The sequence below is a fragment of the Heliangelus exortis genome, chromosome 4 (assembly GCF_036169615.1).
Source record: "Heliangelus exortis chromosome 4, bHelExo1.hap1, whole genome shotgun sequence".
NCBI classification, from domain to species: Eukaryota; Metazoa; Chordata; class Aves; order Apodiformes; family Trochilidae; genus Heliangelus; species Heliangelus exortis.
In genome coordinates this window covers 21,356,236-21,377,796 of record NC_092425.1, presented here as the reverse complement: position 1 = coordinate 21,377,796, position 21,561 = coordinate 21,356,236, and the positions used below count along the sequence as shown (strand labels likewise).

Genomic DNA, 21,561 nt, shown 5'->3' with positions numbered 1-21,561 from the left:
AAGGCCAAAGCACTGAAATCCTATCAGGGGATACAGCCACCACCACAGCACATACACACCACCACAGCACACACATACACCACACAGCACATACTACCATAAACACATACGTGTACAAGATCCAGAAGATGCCTCACACTGGCTTAGCTCTCCCTATGGATATGTATCCTAACTGGTCTTTTCATTTTTGCTGTTTCTGTCCAATGCCTTTCTTTCTATTCCCTCTTTCCACTGTTCTCCTTAGCACTGAGTTGACATTAGACACATCCCATACAGATATGCTGTCTATCTGCCACTGATTTAGTTGGCTGGACCAGCTGGGTCACCCGAAGGACTAAGCTTTGACTTCTATTTGCTTCTGAAAGTTTTAGTTTTCTTAAGATCAAAGGCCTGATTCCCTCACATGCAGTTACAGCATAAATCCTCCTAAATAGACAATATTCTTTGATTTTGCAGGTATCAGCGCAATAAATACTCTGCCAAAAATCTGGCTTTGAACATAGCTCAGCAGATTGAAGCGTAAGGGAGCAGTTACCCCAAGGCACCCCCTGGGATCCAAAGCCTTCTCCTATGATGCAGCAGTTTGCAAGGCACGTTGCCACTGTAGGAAGTGGCCTGGCCAAGCCACAACAACATGTTCAAGAAAAGAAAGAAGGGTGTAATTTGCAGAGTAACATTCAATGACACTGAAGCCATCACAGCACAGAAAAGCTATTGCAAAGGACTAATCACTCAAATATTTCTTCCTTCTCCCCAACCTACCACACCAACATCAGTATGCCTTGTGCCCAATGCTCTCAGCCTGTCTTGCTCACGAGCACAAGGGCCATGTACATAGCCCCTAAAACACTCAGCTTCCCCTCACCACCTCTACAAATGGGGCTCAAAGGGACACAAAAAAATTATCAGAGGGATGGCACAAGAGGATGAGAGACAGGATGAGAGAGCTGGTGTCGTTAGCCTGGAGAAGACACTGGGTAGGCATTATTGCAGACTTTCACTGCTTGAAGGAGGACTATAAGAAAGATGGGGACAAACATTTCAGCAGGGCCTGTAGCAACAGAACAAGGGGTTATGGTTTTAAACTGAAAGAGAGCAGATTCCGATTGGATTTTGTGAAGAAATTTTTTTAAATGAATGTGATCAAACAATGGAACAGGTTGCCCAAAGAGGTGGTAAAAGCTGTATCCCTGAAAATATTCAAGGTCAGGCTGGACAGGGGCTCTGAGAAACCTACTTGAAGATGTCCCTGCTTACTGCAGATGACCTTTAAAGGCCTCTTCCAACACAAACCATAATATGATTTTTCAAATCACCAGCAGCACACGTGGGCTGGACCTTATGCCCCAATCTGCAGGAGTGAGCTCTTCCTCCATCCCCACCACTCCTGGCATTTTTGCCACATCAAGGACACGCATGGCTTGGCCGCTTGGTTTTGTTAGGGCTAGCAAAGCAAGTTCCTTGGAACACCCCATAAAAGCTCATGTCAACATAAGGTAAAGTAAGTCACAGGAGCATGCTGATGAGCTCCTCATTTCCCTTGCTGCACCCTGTGAATCCACCCCCTTAAGTGGATCTGTGCAGAGAACTTCTCAAACCACCATACAATACATATAAGAAAGGCCTCTCTCAAGTGAGCATCTTGCTTCTTGTTATTCCCTCCAATACTTACAGAGCACTCAGCTACTGCTGTCCATCTCACTACCTGTTAAATACAGCCCTATACAAACCAAAATTGGGAAATCAGGTTTTATTGGCTGACCCCACCTTAAGGAATGATACCAACAGAAAACAAGCCCACTATGACTCTCATGCTTTGTTATTTGCCATGCTGAGCTGTTTCATAAACAAAAAAACACAAAACAACAACCAGAAATGAGGAAAAAAAATACTAAATGAGACTTGTTCCACAAGAGAAAAAAATCCTGAATGAGACGCTACATGAGAGTTCAGCAGGTTTACTGCTGTTTGTCAAACGGTTTCACGTTGCACGGGTAGCATTGAATTCTTTTTTTCTTTTATTGGAGATATTAATAAACTATGTTATCTTTGTTCTGCTTGTGTTATTCAAAAGAAGTGACAAAAGAATTTTCCTCACTTCCCTAGATTACACGTTTTCCCAAATGTTTGTACTTTGCAGTCATGCTATGGAAAATATTCACATGAGTAATCACACCAAAGTCATTATAACTACCCCTGTGAAGAAACATTTAATCTTCTCTTAAGCTACTAATGTGCTGCACTCAGTTCCAAGCTCAGCATTTTTAAGTAAAAGCATCTATTTTTAAATTATAATGTACTAATTATCCACTTTTGTAACAAGTCCCTGACACCAAGAATCCCTGGCTTCATGCATATCCTTTCAATTCTGTAATAAGCTCTTGGGAGGTCCCCAGGTTTTTCTTTCAGCAATGGGGGCAAATACCACAGACTCACTTTTCTGGTCCTTGAAACACATTATCAGATGAAGAAAATGATGTGTCCGTAAAAGCAGAAGGAAAATGGTACAATAGGCAGCATAGCAGTGAGCTGACCCCCTTCAACCCACAATGGGGAATTCAAACACAGCATTTCTAGGCTGGGACCTTCCACTCAATGCCTCTCGTGCTTTGGTTTTCAGGGAAAAGGGCTCCTTGGCTCCAGTGCCCACCAACCACCTTCTCAGCCAAGGCACAGGGTGGGTGGGAAACCCCCGTGGCTCTGAGACCACAGGCAAGGTGCCTTCCCCTGGCCCTTGGGACTCAGCAACCATCAGTGCTACACGAGCAGACAAGGGAGCACTTCCAGGCATGGCAGCTCCTGTGAACTCTGCTGGGAGCCACCTGTGGCTACAGAAACTGCCTCTGTGATAGTCACAGGGGTAGCCAGGCAAGGTCTGGCAGCATGCAAAGAAGTTCTTGTGTATGCTGGATTTTTCTTCAGTGAATGTATCTATTTACTTTTAAACAGAAAAAAAATCAGGTTTTAGTGGCAAAGGTTGTTTGGGGGGGAATATTTTGTGGGTTTTTTCTTCTGTTGTTGTTATAGTTGGGTTTTTTTAAGAAAAATCTTCCATACTTGAGTATGTTTCCCAAGTGTTTTTCTACCCTTTAGATTGAAGTGCCTGAGTACTTGGGCTGCTGCCTGAAGAAGGCTGAGCAAAAAACCTTTAGTTCAGTTGTCTTCTCAGCCAGCATAAACAACAAAAAAACTTCTCCAATGGAAAAGCAGTGAGGACCTTTAAAAAAAAATTACAAACAAAAAACAAATAATAAACACAACTATAGTTAGGAAGGTAATTCACACCATGAGTATAAACATACATAATATGTTTTTAAAAGGCACAGCATTGTCTAGTCATCAGCATCAGTTCCCCATCATGGGTGTCAGTGTGGGATGCCCAAGGCCACCACCCTAAATAGAGGCTGACACTCAACACAGACATAGTACAGGGAAGGAAAAGAGATTTCATTTAAATGAGTGTCAAACTGACTGAGAGAAGGAAATACGAAAGGCACCAACAATAATCCTTTCAACACAACACCTATAATGTCCCTCCCCTGTTTATGATGTACAGTAATATATTTCAGAATATCTGACAATAGAAAAAAACAGGATAATGCTTTTACGTTCTAGGAGTCAGGAGGTAACAGTGTAAGACAGCTAGGCATAAAAAAAATGAAAATAGTTCTAGTGACCTGATCAAAGAATAGACTCCTATCTAATAAAGCCATGGAACAGACTCCTATCTAATAAAGTCAGGTGTGCCCTTAACAATGTATTAGTCAGACAGGCAGCTCTGGATTCTGTATTTCAAAAATCTTGTATGTAATTGCCTGGGCTTGCAAATGTCACTGTATCATATTTCTAGCAATGCTTTGGGCAGCATATTTTGTGTGAGTTATACTGCCAGGAAAAGTGTCTCATCTCACTCAACTGGCAGTAAAACTTGCTTACACACACTCCTGAACTGTTTATAGGTAAAGCAGAACAACTGGAACACATGAGGAGAGAACTGCCTCGTTTTATCCCACTGTCAGTTCTACAATTCACCTGAAACCAGCCACTTACTGCAGTACCAAGAAAAAGGTAGAGTTTGTCCAGAAGATACTAGAAAAAAGTATTTAGTCTTCCTAGCAACTAAATAACAAAAAGATTCCACTTTACCAGCAGCATTCATAGTTAGCCTAGAATAACACTAAAAAGCATGACCTCCCCTCTACTGAGCCCAGGGTGAGTTTGGCTCTGGCACTTACAGAACAGTTTTATCAGAGTGCCATTATTCATTTTAACTTCACAACCATGAGAAGAGCTGTAAATTGTTTCTGAAAGAGCACTCTCATTTCTGGAGCCTGAGAAAGTATTTCCTGTCTGGACCCTCAGAAGCTGATCTGTTAATAATTCAATGGTAAAATATATTTTCTTGGGCAAGAAGAGAGGAAATTGATATTAGAAGAAAAAATAAGACAAATCACAAAATCTGTTTTAATATATTCTTTCTCTCCTGTGCTTCCCTTAGCTTTTTCTCATTTCACTAGAAACACAATACAACTCCTACTGTCTCTGGAAAATTCCCACTGAAGCAAGTAGAAGTTGTATCTACGAAAGATGGGATGCAAAGATCTATAGTTACCAAGCTTGCCTCCTCCAGCAACCTGTATGGTTCTGGTAACAGCTCCTAAAAGGGTGAGGATCATCCACCTAGATAGCTTCCTCCTTTAAGCAGCCCTTTTCTAGATCCAGTGTGGTGTAGTCTCCCAAACCTGCTGACCAGTCACACTGAACACAACCAGTCCAGCCTTGCATCAGGAGCAGATCAACAGATCTGTTGTGTTAGGAAATGGAGTAGAATGGAGCCAGAAAACTTGCAAGCTTTGTATGGTCTTTTTGGTTTTAGTGACAACACAGTCTATGCAAAAATAAAGAACTAGGTTTCTTTTTTTCACTTTTTTTTTTTTATTTTGATTAAAAAACCCAAGAAAGACCAAAATTAAAAAATGAATGGTCAATGTCTCCTCCTCCCCTCATTCAAAGCCCAACTTCAAGGCCCACATCCTCTCTTAACTGCTTTCTGCCAGAAGGCTGAGATAAGAATGAAAGGAAGGAGATAAGAAGGAAATGTTCAATAACAAGAGTGGTTTGTGAGTCTCAAGCCACACTGAAAACACGATTTAAGGAGCTGAATAAAGAGGCAGTGGTTGCTGAAGGAGCAGATCAACTGCAGACAGAAAAGTCACATAAGAAGTGGAAAAATGAGGTTACAAGAGAAAAAAAGAGGATGTGTTTAATTTTTTTTTCTGTAAACTCCATTCACAAAGTCATTACAAACTTATTTCTCAGCATTTAAAGTTAAGGAAAGGTCAGGCTTGCAGGCCATTTCAGAAGGTCGGCCACAATTACTTAAAGCGGCTATTGCTGGAGTTTGGGGAAAAAAAATTAAACCATGGAAGAAATCAGCCTTTTCCAAAAACAAGCAAGCACAAGAAGACATCCTCCTATAAAAAGCTCTGTTAATCACTTTCAGCATCTGTCGGAACAGTGAAATACAGCTGAGACAGGCCAGCATTTTGTAGGGAGGGTTGTGCTTTTTTTTGTTTTGTTTTGTTTAAAGAGCAAGCACTTTGTCACCAAAGGCATCTTGTTCTTAGCTGTGCACTCAAGAAGGTATCCCCCATCTGTGTGAAAGAAGACAGTGTTCAAAGAGCATGGGTGGGAAGAGCCAGACAAGCAGCACTGCCTACTCCAGGGTCTCCCATTACACAGAGCAACTGGAGGACCAGGGGAACCTGTTATGCAGGAGCCAGAGTTACAAAAGGACCTCTCCACAGCCAAACATGCAGGAAATGTGGAAATCATCCACAAGATCCACCAGAACTGCTGTGAGTTGCTGCTGTCTTCAACAGAGGTTAGGTGATGTGAGCAACCTGGCCCAGTGACAGGGCTGTGAGCAGGAGGTTGGACCAGACCTCTGGAGATCCTTTACCACCCAAATTACCTTATGATCCCACAAATGCCTGTTTGCAGACTACAATGCATGACGATAAGGCTGCAGATCCACAGCAACTTATCTCAATCTCTCTTTTCCCCCTCTCTCACCCTAGTTAGGTTTTTGCCTTTGAGCTGCCTCACTGTGAGCCCATATCGGAGAAAAAAGGAGAACAAAGGCTGAGAGACATTGATGGTGCTGTCCCCCACCAGCTCGAAACACTGTGGCAGAGCAGATACAAAGGCAAGATCAGTTCCTGCTAAAAATGGTAAGGAGGGACTGTATTTCTCTAGGTCAAACATCTGAAAATGGACTTGCACCTTCCTCTGTGAAGAGGGAGCACAGATGAAAAAGGGAAGTTAGGGATAATAATGGCTAAGATTGACTGGAGCACTTTCCATACCTACCCATTCAGGTCCCGTCCCAGCAGATGGTTTCTCAGTTCTGTTGTTCCCATGCTGTTTGGCACCATGCCTTGCCTTAACCACCTCATGTTTTTAAGGGTCAAAAACACGCTGTTTACAAAACAAGAGGTCTGACCTCAAAGCAAAATAGCACCATATCCATCCAAGAGTCAACTTTTGAAGGCTTAGCCTCAGCTAGCACGGGGTGCAGCCAGTGTCATTTCTGGAGCCATCAGGAGAGACAAGATGCCCCTGAGAAAGGTGTAGAAGCAGCTAGAGCAGAGCCAACAGAAGAATGAGGACACAGCAAGCAGCAGGGTGACAGACAGGCTGGGAAGGGGCAGGGTCTTAGCAACACTTCATCAGGCTGGTGAGATCCTGACACAAAGCCACCAGTGGAGAGGAAGACAAGAGCTTGCATGCTGGTGTGCAAGATTTTAAGCAGAGAGATAGCATTGAGAAAAGGTCAGTTACAGATAAAGGTAAAAGCCACACTTGCTAAAATCACAGAAGAAGCAATTGAAAAGGCAAGAAGGAAGAAGCCCTGAGGAATTCACTGCAACTGCTCAGTTTGTAAAAGAGGGTTACAGCATCCCAGCACTGCAGTGCAGTCTCCATAAGCCTCAGCTTGCTTTAATCTAGAGACTTAAGTCACTTATTGCAGCAGCTCATCACAGGCTGCCAGAGCAGCAAGGGGAGTTATCCTCTGCTGAAAGCCCTAATTATTGCTGGAGCTGAAGAATGCAAACCATACCTGAGCTAGTTAGCTCAAAACTAGCTAAGATACCTTTATGTTCAGCTGCAACACATGCAGGAAAAATCAAGGATGCTAACAATGAAACAAAGGTTGGTCACCTTGCAAACACACCAAGGCCTTGGTTTCAGAAGGTAAAAGAAAGATGCTACAAGATGCCATTTACTTTTTTCACTCTTTCTTTTCCAGGATGAGAGTAGGCATTTCCCCAGATGTATTTCTATGTGTTGCCACAGAGAGAAGAGAACCAGGTAGTACTGACAAGCATTCATCAGGAGACGCAGCATTCCCTTGAGGTGCAAATCTCATCTTTTCTCACCATATTTAGTAAAGAAGAAGCCTGCAAGAAGTCACATACAATACCAAAACCTATAGGTAGCATCATGCAGCAATCATTATTTTGCAGTTAGGTGAAACACCATATAAACTATCACAGGTTCCAGTTTCCTTCTGCAACCCATGATGCAGTCACTGCTGGTGTTTCCATGGCTCGTGCTGAGAGGACAAGACCACAGGCTGGGACAGCCTGACATGTCTCTTCTTATACCTACTGACCTGAGGGGCCCTGCACCCATTTTCTGAATGAAGAGCCAGCACAAATAAACAAAAGAAGGACATTTATGAAGTGTTATATATATATGGCTCCAGATTCAAGCCAAACATATCTCGGCATCTGTGACAGCAAAGTCTCTGTAGTTCTACTAAAGCTTTCAAAAGATTTCTGCATGCAACTCATTCATTAAGCAGGCTGAGGGGTGCCACAGCAAGTAATTACTACAACCCAAGCAGTAAGAAAACAGGTAAAGCAAATCCAGGCAAGTTTTGAGCAAGAATTCTTCATCCAGTTGCCTATTTACAGATTGCCTCTCATTCACTGTAAGAGAGAGAGAGAAAGAGAGAGAGTGAGAATGTATCTATATCTATATCTATATATATATGAGGGTTTTCCCTGTGAGAGCACTCACTCGTTTCGGCCCAGGTCAGCATGGCAGTGCCCAGAGACACACTGATATGACAGAGCCACTAAGTTCTCTGCCCCAAAACACTTGTCCTGTGAAACACAAGACAGGGAGCAACTTTTGGACTAAGCTTTCCAGCAGTAAGCCCTAGAAGCCCCAGCTGTTGCTGAGGCACTACAGAAGTTACCACTGCAGCAAGGTCCATGAAGCAAAGAGGAGAAGGACAAAAGGTGCAGAGCAAGCACTGATGTTCAAGGAAGATGCCACGGACTGGGAATTGAGAACCATGAAAAGGGAAGGTTTGATGAAGTCTGCAGTACACTGGTAGGGGAGCACAAGCTTCAGTTTCAAAGGTACCCACACACCCAGGTGTTAAATGCAAATGGATCTTCCAAAGCAATGGAAGATCCTCAGGAATTAAAAACTGGTGCACAAATCACTGGGCAAAAGTGTTCACCAGCATGAAAACAAGAAAAAGTTGTAATAGCAGGTTCCAGTTGTTCAACATTTTCAAAGACAGAGGAAAATAAGTTCTGTCTAAATTATTTCCTTTTTACTCTCATCATTCATAACAAAAATCAACTCTGAAGTCTGTAGCTCACTTTTCTTCCATCTCACAAGACGAGTGATGTCTTGTGGCTCCCATCAGAAGGGATCTGTTTGTGTCCTCTGTCTCTACACAAACACTGAAGAGCTTAGAAAGACAGCACTGGGATTAATTTAAGTAGCCACTGAAACCCGAAGCTTAACAATTATCTGAGCAGAAAAATTAAAAAGACTAATGCACTGCCATACAGATAAATCTGCTTTCCCTCTTTAAAATCAATTATGTCACTGAATGAGACTGGATATTGACAGAGAAAAGCAGAACAATGATAGATGGAGTGAGTCTGACACTAAAACATTTTACAGCCATCCTGTGCTTGAATGGTAGCCAAGAAGCAAGTCCCTGCAGCCCTTCCAACAGCTATTTGGCACTGACTTCACTGAGGAGCTCGCTGTATACCTCTAACATAGACAAGCCAGCAGTCAGAGAACACCCTGGAAACAAAAGCAAAGGGTTTGAATTAATAAGAAATCTATAAGCTAAAGGCTAGAAGCTACTGCCATCAATGAAAAATGACAAGATGACAGCCACTAATTCCTGTCCACAGGAAACAACCAGAATGACTGTAGGTGAAGTCGCCTACTTTTTGTGACTACATTGTTATTGACAAAGTATTAATTAAAATTTCCACTTCATACTCTCATTGAAGAAGTATTAATTACTACTTCCTCTTCATGCCTCTCCTGAAGGTACCTACAGACCTCAGATGAACTCTTCTGCTGTTTATTTTACAGAGATACATATCAAAAATAAAAAATGTGAAGAATACTAGTACTGATTTTGCAAGTTTAACTATCAGCCAGCTCCTGATTTAGACACAGATGACCCTTCCTGGGATTAACCACATACAATAATCCCTTAGGTGAATCTCTCAGCAACAGGCAAATACAAGAACATGCAGTGTGCCTCTATTTTAAAATGTGAGCCTTCTCACAAAGTCAGACTTAATTTGCCACATGCACATGTAGACATCTTGTTGAATCAAGACCACTCAAGGTAACAGGAAACCTCTGTTTGTATAGTACTTAAAACACAGACATAACTCTACAAATGAACTCAAAAATGTCTCTGGGTAACTCTGCAAAGTTTCACAGCAGTGCAAGTCCTACATTCTTCCTTCCCCACCTTGTAGGCACCTCCCAAGATGGAGATGATACCACACAGGAATCTAAGAATTTATTTTCTCCTAAGAAAATGCATTATGTGTTATTAGAATCTCCACTTTTGATAAAACAGACCAGACCTGACACCTACCAGACTTGCTTTCCTAACACATAAATTACTAAATCCAAGATTATATGTTCATACCACTAAAAACCTGGCCAGCCTCCCTTCTCTTGGGGTCACTCCTTCCAGCTGCTCATAGTTGGTAAAGCAGGCTTCTCTACAAGGGTTGTGCCTGGCCTGAAGACACGTGTCTAAAAAATATACTTGTTTCTCGAGCACCTAAGACTGCAGAGACTAAAAGTTACTTTTCCTGCTCCCTGTCCTACCCACTGCTAACCCTTTTGTGATTATTCTGCTCTGCAGCTACTCACAAAACCAATATTTTCCTGTATAATGGCATAGGATTTTTCAGTCAGTAGCACCAAGAAGGTATGTCTTTTTAACCAAAAAATTGTGACAACTAGCAATGATGGCAGGAAAGCTCAGTATCCACAAAGCTTTGTACACCCCTACTTCAGAAACAGTGGGTAAATTTAAATTATCTTTTCTCAAACTAAGAAGAAAACTCACACCCTTTTATTTATTTTTTAATAATCTTTTTCTGCTCATAGTGTCTAGTATGTTAGATACGGTATTTGCTTTAAAATACACCTTAGAATCCTGTTTTTCAACTGGTTAAACCTCCTCATGAACACACAGCTAATTAGGACATCCCTGCAGCCCAGGTGAATTGCTGACTTCCCACAGCCAGACCAGGGCCACTCAAGATGCCACACCAGGCACCTGAAAACCTCCATTCAAGCCTATCCCAGTGCCCACAACCTGCTCCTGCTTTGACTTAAACAGCCATATAAACACCATATATGTGACAGTCCACCGGGACCTCCTTTTTCCACTCTCCTTCCCACTGTTGTGAACATGTTACATTCTCTTTGGGCACTCAAGATTGCCCAGGGTTGCCTAGACTGTCCTGCTTGACAAGACCCATTTGCAAGGTCCCACCGGGAGGCTCCTGGCAGGTGGAAATCTTCTGCATGGGTGCTCACCAAGTTCTGGCTTCAGAAGCCAGAGCATCTCAGCAACACCTTTGGATTAAGGGAAGTGCACAGGTCTCCCTCAGCAGAGACTGTGGAGACAAAGGAGGCCCCTCAAGGAAACCCAGAGTAAACACTCAGCTTGCTCTTAATGCCAGCTATTGTTATTTCATCTGTCAATGAAAAGGGAACTTGTCTGGGCACTAACCCTGCAATATGCACAAGCAGGAGAGCAAACACCACCGCTCTGCTAGAGCAGGAGGCAGGGGCAGAGTCCACCCCCACACAGGCTGAGGAGCACTGGAAGGCCCAAGGGTAAGCTGAGAAATGCTGGCAGCCAAATAACACACCAGGAATCCTCTGACTAACAGACCCTCCTTAAAAAAAAAACAAAAAAAAAAAAACCAAAACCAGAAACCCAACCAACCAACCACAAACCTCAATCAAACCCCATCCCCAAAACAACAACAAAAAAACCTTCACATCTCTAGGAATTCACTGCAGCTCTAGGAGTTCACATGGAGCTTACACAAGTTCAGTTACCTCTGCAGAAATCGAACACAATAAATTAACAGGCAATGAAAAATGTAATTTATGTTGGATAACTTCTTTGGGAAGGGACAACTATAATGAACTGTATGCATTGTTATTGGCACAGTTGTAGAGCTCTATAAGCTCAAAGATCCAAGGATACTGGTAAGACAAGGTAAGTAGACAACAATATAATTATGTCTTCTTCACAATGACCTAGAGAAAGGCTGATGCATCTGGAAAACTATATATTTTTCAATATTCTTTGCATATAGAAAGCTATCCATGGATATTCTTACCAAAGTGGAAAATGCAACTACAGTCTGAAAGACTGAATATTGGTTCATCTTTATTGTTAAACTAAAAGTTTCTCTAGCCTTGATATATGCTTTTTTTAAAGGACAAAAAGTTCCCCTTTTTAAAAACAGAAATACTCATTTTATTTTATAGCCCCACAAAAATAATTAAGACTCTGCTGCCAAATCTCAAACACGCTGGCAGCACCCATCTTCTTGTGATGCTAGTAATACCCTGCAAGTTTTATTACACATGGAGTCTCACTCCTTTTTGGGAGCCTCTGAACACTCAGTGAGAGCAGAGGTTACTGCACACCCAGCTTCCAGGCAGCAGATCCGCAGGAGTTACTGAACTGGAGTTACTGGTGAGGATGGAGACAGTGACACACTGCACTGCTGCCAACACAGGGACACTGCCACTGCTCAGCCACACTCCAGCCCCAAAGCTTCCCCTCACAAAACACACCTTTCTTGCTCTTCTGCTGGGACAAGAAGGAGGAATCAGCCTCTCCTTGTGGCCAGCCCAGTTCCACTGGCCACTTTAGGTGTCCTTCTTGGGAAAAGCCACTGGGACTTCTCACCTTCCAAGACCCCCTCTCTGCTCTGTTGGTGGGATTCCCCATAGCGAGGCCAGCAATGGGCCTCCTCGGCATCCTTGTTCTCTTCCCAAGACAAGCATGAGCTAGCAGGTAGTACCTTCTTAAGCACTAACAGCCAACCAAAAAATGCTATATAACTAAAACATCGTTAAGGTACACAAACTGCACTCTTCAGATAGAAACATTTTTCATTGTCACATTGGATAGATTTTGTAAAGAACCAAGTTTGGAGTAGTTTCCTAGAGTTTGAGTGAACCGGTTTGCCTTTCTACAGGAGCAATCTTTGATATACCTGCATGTCCCTTTCCTAATCAACTGACAGCAGAATACAAGAGTAAGCTAAAAGGCTGTTTTTTACTCTGACTTCAGCTGTTTTGTTGTTCCATTCCATCACCCCGCAAGAGAAGAGCAATGAAGTCTCACATTGTATGCCTTAGAAGTATATCCAGCTCCAGAAACCACACTACAGAAGTCATTATACTGTGCATATTTAAGTGCATATTTCTCTTATAAAAAAAAAAACCAAAACTGCCTTAATAAGTGGTAACAGCAATATTACACTACTGCTTTTCTGCAACAGAGAAAAAAGCAACAATAAGAACCACTATTTGGATTCTCTGGGTAGTTATTGCCCTTTGAGTGCACACTCTATTGTTACTGTGGCCCAGAACGGGAGCCTGATTGAAAAGGAAGCCATGAAAACCTACTCAAATGTCAACTGGAAAGCACTTGGTTTCATCAAAATACATATTTGTACATTCTTAGCATTCAGATATTTCTCATCACAGGTCTCAGGTGAAATCCCAGGTCATAAACTGAGGGATCAAATACATGAGACAGAAGAAAGCATGTTTACATATTAGGTGAAGGGATTTTTTTCCAAGAAGAACATAATATGCCTAAAAACCTTTCCAGATATGGCCCACACAGGGAGCAGTTTCAATACTGGAAACTGGAGACTGCAACAACATTCTCAGCAGACAACATCATTAGAAAATAATAAAAATATATATGATTTTATATTTAAAACAAAGAAACAAAGTTTGGAGAGAGTTTGAATTTTTAGAACCCCATAAAATTTCTGCTACTGCAGAAAGCTACTATTAAGAAGTTCCTTTCACCTCATGTTTCATATCCACAGCTCTGCAGGGGAAATAACCATCTGGCTGCAGCTTTTGTTTTCTCCAGGTACTTAAGCCTTCCCTGAACTATCCAAAAAAGGGGAGCCTGGCCATCAAGTGTTTGCAGAAGCCAAGGAAAGGTGTGATGTTGCTCATAAGGCACCTTTGGATGCCAACACCCAATCTGTCTGGTTGCATCTTTTCTGCTATTCTCTAACTGGATGCCTCAAGAACATAGTAGAGCTCTGGTATGCCCTACCTGGGGGACAACCTGCAATTCTCCTGGCCAGCGTAACAGAGGACAGGTTCACCATCTGCATGAATAGCCAATGGCAACAGCACCAGAAGATCTGGGAGAGAGGGCCAACTTCATTTCTATTCCTTTTATAAAGGAGCTGAATCAAAAACCTGCCACTCAAGCCCAGTGACAGCAGTGTTTTCATATACGGCTCACCCTTCCTTTGGTGCATCTCTGCACCAAATGCATATTTATCCAGGAATCAAAACAAACCCATTTCAAGGTAAATTTTAAACAGTGGCAACACTCATAAAGTCTCAATTTAGCCCACTAAAACCATTACAGTTTGATAAATAAAATATTAGGTGGCAAGCCTCTAACTAGCAAACTACAAAGTTGGGAACACATTACTTAAGTTTTGTGCCACAAAATCACGAGGCAGAGTCTGGGAGATGGGGGTGCCTGGGGACCATGGCAAGGGCCATCCACCTCAGCTTTTGTAAAACCAAACCCAACCATGTACAACCCAGGAGCAGGAGAGGTGGGAAGGTGACTGAGGGAGCAGCCTGCTGGTGTACGATGCTGCCAGCCCGGGAGCCTTCTTGGAGCACTGGGAATAACACCTGACAAGGGCTCCATTCAGTGTGCACTGGTCGCACAGCTCCCAGCAAAGACAAGGGCCCTTTGAGGAGGGAAACGAGGAGCATTTAATTAAAGACTGGACCCTTGTGGGCAGACAAAGGGATGGAGAGAGTGGTGGCCTGGATGCCACTTTGTCAGAGGGCCCTCGGCCACCACAGTTTCCTTTCAGCATCGCTTCTTTACACACAGCATATGCTTAACTTGCAAAGCTGGATGACTCCTTTGCCACTGGGAAGGACTCTTTACTGTACAATGGCATTCTTTGTAGGGGGCAAAGGAGGTGGGGAGACAGTGCTAGCTGGCCATTAACCTTATAAATCCTTGAGCTGCACAATGAATACCATGCGTCAGTGTATTTGACTTTGCCTCTTCGCAAGAAACTGCATGGAATGAAAAAAAGAAACAGAAATTAAACTAAATGGGTCATACCTTTGATTCCTGAATGCTTTTTATTTTTGCAATACATTTTAGATAACCTGCAGACCACCCATGGCTTTCTCTAAAGATCAAGAAGCATTTCTGATTGAGATTTCACTTGCAAAATATGAGTGCAAACCATATACTGAGAAACTGGGTGTGTTATTTATATGCAGTCCATATTCCCTTAGCTCTTCCCAGCCTCTAGGACCTGCTTTTACCAAATACCCTAAAGGCCCAGCTCAACACTTCTTAGTAGCAAAGTTCTTTCCTCAAAGTTGGGAGTAAATTCACAAGCACTTCAGCCAGGGCATAAGCTGAAGTTTACCCTATTTTAGTGTCTTTTTTTTTTCAGGCTGCAGTACCCACCTCAAAGGTATAAAAAGTGCCTGGTAGATCTCTTACCAGCTCTAAGATCGGGTGTGAGAGAAGGGGGAAAAAATATTGTAGTTTAAATCCCCTGAAGTTCCCATGGTAATACCAGGAGGCACACAAAAGGTGTAGATGAGTGTGCAGTAAACTCCTCCTCAGAGGTTTTATTACTGTGAAACCTAACGCTCCCTCACTGAAAAGAAATTTTCATGATATAAAGGAGATAATTGGGAAGAAAAAAGGACAATTCATGTTTTATGACTGGCCATAGATGAATAACATTTTATGTCCAACAATCTACACTACACCATAATCATCCACTAATGACTGGAAAATTCACTGTGAAAATTACTGAACCTAAACTGGTGGGGTGTTAATTTAATTTTTGTTGGCAAGAGAGTACACGTCAGGGAGAGAAAATAAAGAGATCACTTAGCTCCAGCTCCCAGTGCAGAAAAAAAGTTTCCCTCCCATATGCCTGGCCGAGCAGAAACAATGGACAACAGCCCTGCCCTGCCAGCTTTGCTGAATTATAACTCCTGCTAGTTAGTTTAATTATTGCACATACATTTCTTGAAAACTCCATTTGAAACATCAGCTTCTAATTGGAGAAATTGCTGTGGGCATGACCGAGGGGTTATTATAAAGTTTGGTCATTTCTTTTCAAGCAATCATTACAAAAGGGCATGCCCCTTCCATGAAGCATATGAAAACCTCTCAAAGATGCCCATTGTCTGAGACAGAAATCAAGTGCAAGAGATAAAGAAGAGAGTCTCACAAAAGGCAATGAAGGCACAAAAATGAGGCGGAGCATCCTGCTATACCAGCAGCACCTTGCTTAGGAGAACCAAAAGGGGAAAAAAAATATTCAGTTTCCAGGATGACAAATACTAGTGGGTGCAAATGGAAGGTGTGTCAAAGACAGAAACCTTATTAAAGTAATAACGCCTATTAAAGACTTAAGTTGCAAAAGCCTTGCAAAGTTACAAGAAAGCTTCAATTTGTTTTTTCCAATTCAGAAAATTTCATCACAGGACCTATAGGTCTGCATAAAGTTTCCTTGACCCCTCTAAATCTGCAAACTTAGATTTGGTGGGTTTGTTTATTCAAAGTCTGCTTATATTTTTAAAGGTTCCCCTTTAATCAACTTAAAAAGCTAGATACACCCACCAGTGTCCTCATACTCAAATAACTCTGACCACTGCAAAAACAGACAATGAGCAAGCTTTTGTAGTCATTAGGAAAACTGCCAGAGAATTAAGTTTTCAACTAAATGTGACACATGAAACACTGCATTCCCTGTACCCTTATATTCCTACCCTAGTTCACAGTAGCATCTAATTTTACAATTCAGGAGTTGAATCTTTGGACTCTGGGATCTCATAGGGATATTAATCTATTTACTTTCTAGCTCAGACACACCTGCATCAAGCATACTAGGTTTGTCCAGTCCCTGTTAACTACAGATTACACTTTCAGGAGCACCTCATTATCAAGCCAAGGTGACTTAAACGTGCAAAGACCCAGTGATGAGTCTCCTCCTGGTTTACATCTTAAAATCCCAGCAGAAGGAAACATGCTGTGCATATTAGATGTTTAGTATTCCCACCTCCTCACCAGCTATTTTTTCCTCCAGTTATTAACTCCATGGCCATCACAAACCATTACTCATCTGACCAGCCAAGGCTCTGGACCACAATGAACAAGAAATATCAGCAACACTAGCAGTGGTTTGAAAGTCAGGCTGCACTCATCATTTCTGGGCAATGCTGGCACTTAAGGATGCAGGTGCAGGAAAGGATTGTCCAAGGCTCTCCAGTACCCATGCATGGAGGTCATGCAGGGCAAAAGAGGAGGCACTTCTGTCCCTTGTTCCCTACCAAGCAGCAGTGGCAGGTTGAGAAGTTTTCTCCACACCGCTCTGGAGCAGGCAGCTTGTCCTCCAGACACCCAGTCCCAGTCTGGCTCCAGGGGCAGGTTGGGCAGAAAGCCACTCCTGCCTTTCTGCAAGCAGCCAGACAGGCAAGAAAATAACCAAAAGAACTGACCCCACTGCACTGCTTGGGTACCCCCATGGCCCTGGGGTGTACTGTAAGGCACCCCTCGACTCAGGTCCATGCACCCCCTCATGGCTATGCCCAGCCACAGCAAGCCCCTACTCCCACCACAGCTCTGTCTGGGCCAGAGCAGAAAGAAACACAAGCTTCACCTTCATCAAAAATACCATACCCCTTTTTACCCTTGACCTCATCAGTTATATATTAACAGTAGTAAAATATTACTGTTCTGCACCCCCCAGCAAACAGGGTTTTTTTCCTCTTAGCCATATACCCACTATTTTTTTTTTTTTTTCAAAGCTGAAAAACATGGGGACTTTTTGTCTGTAGGTGTAATGTTTGCTGCATTAAAACTACAAAGTGGAGAATAAAGTGTGAGAGAGCTCCTAAGTAAGTCACAGCTCCTAAGTAAGTCACATACATTAGGCACCTAATTATGTTGAAAATACAATTACACACATTTAAGCAGATGCTCATGCCCATGGGCCAGGCCCGTTACTTTGACAGTTCTTTAACTACCTAACTTTACAGTCAGTACAAGCTGAATCTACTTAGATACAAGACCTGAATTATCAATCTGGGTGTGGAAAAATGACGGTGAAGAAAATACAAATCAATTAGTTGCTCCCATCTCACTTAGAACACCTAAGGACAGTGCACAACAGGCAAGACTCCAGCAGGTGCCAGCTCTTCTTTCATAGCCTTTAATCAAATACCTAGAGGCATTTGCTATTTTGAAAGTCAATTGAAAACTTTTGGCTCCAGTCTTTCGTAAATTCACAGTGAAGATAACCCCCCAAGGAATGCATATTATTTACACATTAGCAAGCTTACTTATTAACACAAGCTTCTAGTAAAAGTTGTGTGCCACAAAGATCTGTTTACATTCCTTGTCTGGCTTTAGCAATGTCAAGGTCAGAGCTCACCCTTCCATAGCCCTCCTGCACCATGGGATGAGGAATGTCTCCTGATGGATAGAGTCCAGAAACACCCCAAAAATCCAACACTGACCCTTACACTGCATCAATACACAATAGTGTCCATTCAAAAGCTCTTCATCTTCAGCCCAACTGGAGCTGAAAAGCCCGTGCAAGCTACACTGAGCAGCCAGCTCTAACCACTGCCCCTATTTCTACACTTACCACCACACTTTGTTGCAAAGGATTTAACAGCCTTGGTGGGAAGCAGCATACAGGTTTCCTCTCCTTGTTTTGCTGGCCTTGAACAGCTGCTCCATCCAAACCTCCACCATCATGCAAATCACAGATCACAGCATGTTTAGATTGGAGGAGACCTCCAAGATCTAACACCACAGTCAACTACTAAACCACATCCTTAAGGACCGACTACCCAACTTTTTACTCTCCTCTAAATATTGGCAGAATGCAGAAAGCTTTTCTATCACCAAAATATGATTTACCACCTGTTTTCCAGCACTGTTTTTTCATCAGAGGTTCGGAGGAAATTTCACTATAATGAGGAAAAAAAAAAAACCATCAGCTCATTTTCAAACAGGCAGCTTGTCCTGAGCTGCTCTCGCAGTAAGGAATAAATGGTACTATTTGAATGTCTAAAGGGGAAATACAGAGTGACAGAGAAGTGTCTGAAACCTGTGTGAGATGCAAGACTGCTAAGGAACAGAAGTGATCAGACTCTGCCTTGCCTATTCCAGAAGGAGAGTGACAGCTAAAAACATTAAAAATTGAGAAGGAAACTGAGAAACACTGAATATTCATGCTCCATTCTTTGCAGGAACCTCTACTCAAATAATTTTTTTAAAGAAATGCACAGGAGCATCCAGTCTAATGATCTGAAACACCCAGTGCACAGCAAGCATCTCTAATTCTGTGACCTGTTCCACGTGCCCTCTGCGTAAGACACAGATGATAGAAGCTGCACGTAAGAAAAAGACAATTTGCCTCAGCACCACCCTTGCAGTGGCCATGGGAAGCAAAGAGACCTTCCCAGAAGTAAAACAAATCCTCATACTTTGTCTTCTCTCATAAGAGAAGCTGTGAATTTCAAGCTATGAAGGTTTCAAGTTACCTTAAATCATAAGGAAAACTCCAGTTCTGTTGTTCTTCACACCTCCTCAATAACTACACCAAATAGCCACAGCTTTATTTCTTAGAGGCTTGGAGGTTTTTTAGTGTCAAAATAAGTGCTGCAAACACTTTTGCTCTCCATGCTAGGATGTTGGGGTTTTTTTTCGTTTGTTTCCTGAAGAAAACTCAGAAGCAGAAGTGCTCACTTCTAGGCCACACTGCACACTGGCAGGACTCCCTTGGGGGATCACACCCTAACATGAATCTTCAGCCCACCATGGCATGCAGACTACCATTCACTGTTCCAGGAGCCACACACCTTGTACCACAAAAAAAAACCCCATACATTCCTATTTCCTACTCCTACTTCTTGCTATGGAAGATGCCTTCCCAGCAGTACTGTGACACAAGTTTGAGCTACCAAGTAGATCCAAATATAAAGCAAAATAGTGGTTTAGCAAGCCAAGAGATGCTAAAATTAACTTTTAAAATTTCTAATCCTATTAATAATTATTTTAAACGAACTTATTATAATCTTAATTAAAAGCTTGCACTCTATGTAAATGTTAGGAGGACTTCCCAAATTGTGCAAAGGTCTGGCAGCTCAAGGAGGCTGCGGGATTCCCCCGCAGGGAAAGGCCCCAGGAGACAGCAAGCCGCAGCAGCTGGCCCACAGAGGGACAGCGGCATTTCACCCTGCAAGGGGGACATTCTAAAATTTACAATTTATGGTTTTAAACCAGCCCTTTGGAGGAGAGTGGGGAACGCACTTCTCCAACCCGGCCCCACAGGTGTCGCCGGCAGCCCTTCTGCCGAGCCCTGGTTACTCGCAGCGCATCCTTGTAAAGCCGCCGGTCCCGGCCCGGCTCGCTCCTTTCGCACTCACCCACTTTCGGGGACGCAAACCCCGCGGCGGGGAGGGGGAGAGGGAGGGCCTCCCCTTTCCTCCCCTGCACGACCACGCTCCGGAGGCAGCTCCGCCCGGGGCAGAGAGAACCCCCGCGCCCCGGCGGCACCTACCCAGGCACTTGATGTGGAAGCCGCTGGGGGGCTTGAGAGAGCGGCGAGCCCAGCCCTGCCGCAGCACCTCCAGGTGCTCCTCCTTGCCCTGCACCAGCAGCACCTGCTCGTCGATCCATCCCAGGAAGAAGGTCTCGGCCACCGCCGCCGTGGCCCGCCGGTCCCAGAAGTGCTGCATATTCTCCCGCTTGAAGTCCGCGAAGATCTCGTAGCCGATGCGGTGGCGGCCCAGCTCCGCCGCCGGCCCCGCGCCGCCGCCCCCACCGCCCCCCGGCCGCCCCCCGACCGCGGCGTCCAGGACGATGGCCAGGGAGTGCGGGGCGATCTGCAGGCACCGCTCCGCCCTGCGCGGCATGGCCGCTCACCGCCCGCCGCCGGGCATGGGCAGGGGTACGGGCAGGGGCAGAGGCATGGGCAGGGACATGCCTTCCCGCGGCCGCGCTGCCTCCCGCGCCCGGCTGTCCGCGCTCCGCACCGCTCCGCCCCCGCCGTGGCGGAGCCCGTCCCGCTCCGCCCCCGGCACTCCCACGGCACGGCACGGCGCGGCCCGGTCCGCATCAGCTCCCCGAGGAAGAGACGCGATCCCGCGGGTGCCGGTCCCGCAGCGGGCAGCGGCCGCCGCCTCCCGGCCGAGCAGCCCGTACCCCCTCTCCCGTCTGCCTGTTCCAGCACGGGAACGGGAGCACCAGCTCCAGAATCGAAACGAGCCCTCTGGGGATCCCGGTCGGTGGTGTAAGGCTTCCAGGCACCCCCGGGTGCGGGACACCTCACCCTCCCTTCCCCTTGTGAAACACAGGGGCGTCCCCCAGCCACTTCCCGATGATCCCAGCAAGTCTCACAGGCGTTATACTTGTGCTTCGTTCAGTGGTTACACAGCTGTAGGTAAATCACCGAATTTATTCTTCACTGTGCAAGTGGCGAGACGTTGGAAGAAGTTGGCAAAGGAAGTTGTGGCTTCCCCCTCCCTGGAAGTGTCCGAGGCCAGGTTGGATAAGGGCTCTGAGCAACCTGGTCTAGCGGGGGGTGTCCCTGCCCACGCTGAGAAGGTGGAACTAGGTGATCTTTGAGGTTCAAGGCCAAACTGTTCTATGATTTAATGAAAATACCAAGTGAGCAACACTGACTCCACTGTGTCAAAGTATTCCCACCGCATCCTTTTGGGATCTCATCCAGTGTTGTCTAGGCACGATATTAAGGAAGGGCAAATTTACCAGCATCCCAAAGAGTTATACAAGGAGACAATTTTACCAAAGAGGAAATCAGAGAGAAATTATCCTGAATCACTGTGAATCATTTCAAGTCAGGAGCCAAGCTTATTTAAACTGTCTGGCAA

The 21,561-nt window shown here is 44.2% G+C and overlaps 1 protein-coding gene across 2 annotated transcripts in view; it reads right to left on the bottom strand.

Moving 5' to 3' along the window:
* LOC139795946 (storkhead-box protein 1-like) overlaps nt 1-20,768 on the bottom strand; it is a 68,738-nt gene extending 47,970 nt beyond the window's left edge. For both annotated transcript variants that reach the window (XM_071743274.1, XM_071743276.1), the window contains exon 1: nt 20,229-20,768. In XM_071743274.1, the coding sequence (XP_071599375.1) occupies nt 20,229-20,583 (355 nt within the window). In that variant the 5' untranslated portion in view covers nt 20,584-20,768. The remainder of the gene's footprint in view (nt 1-20,228) is intronic.
* Between the last annotated feature and the right edge of the window lie 793 nt (nt 20,769-21,561).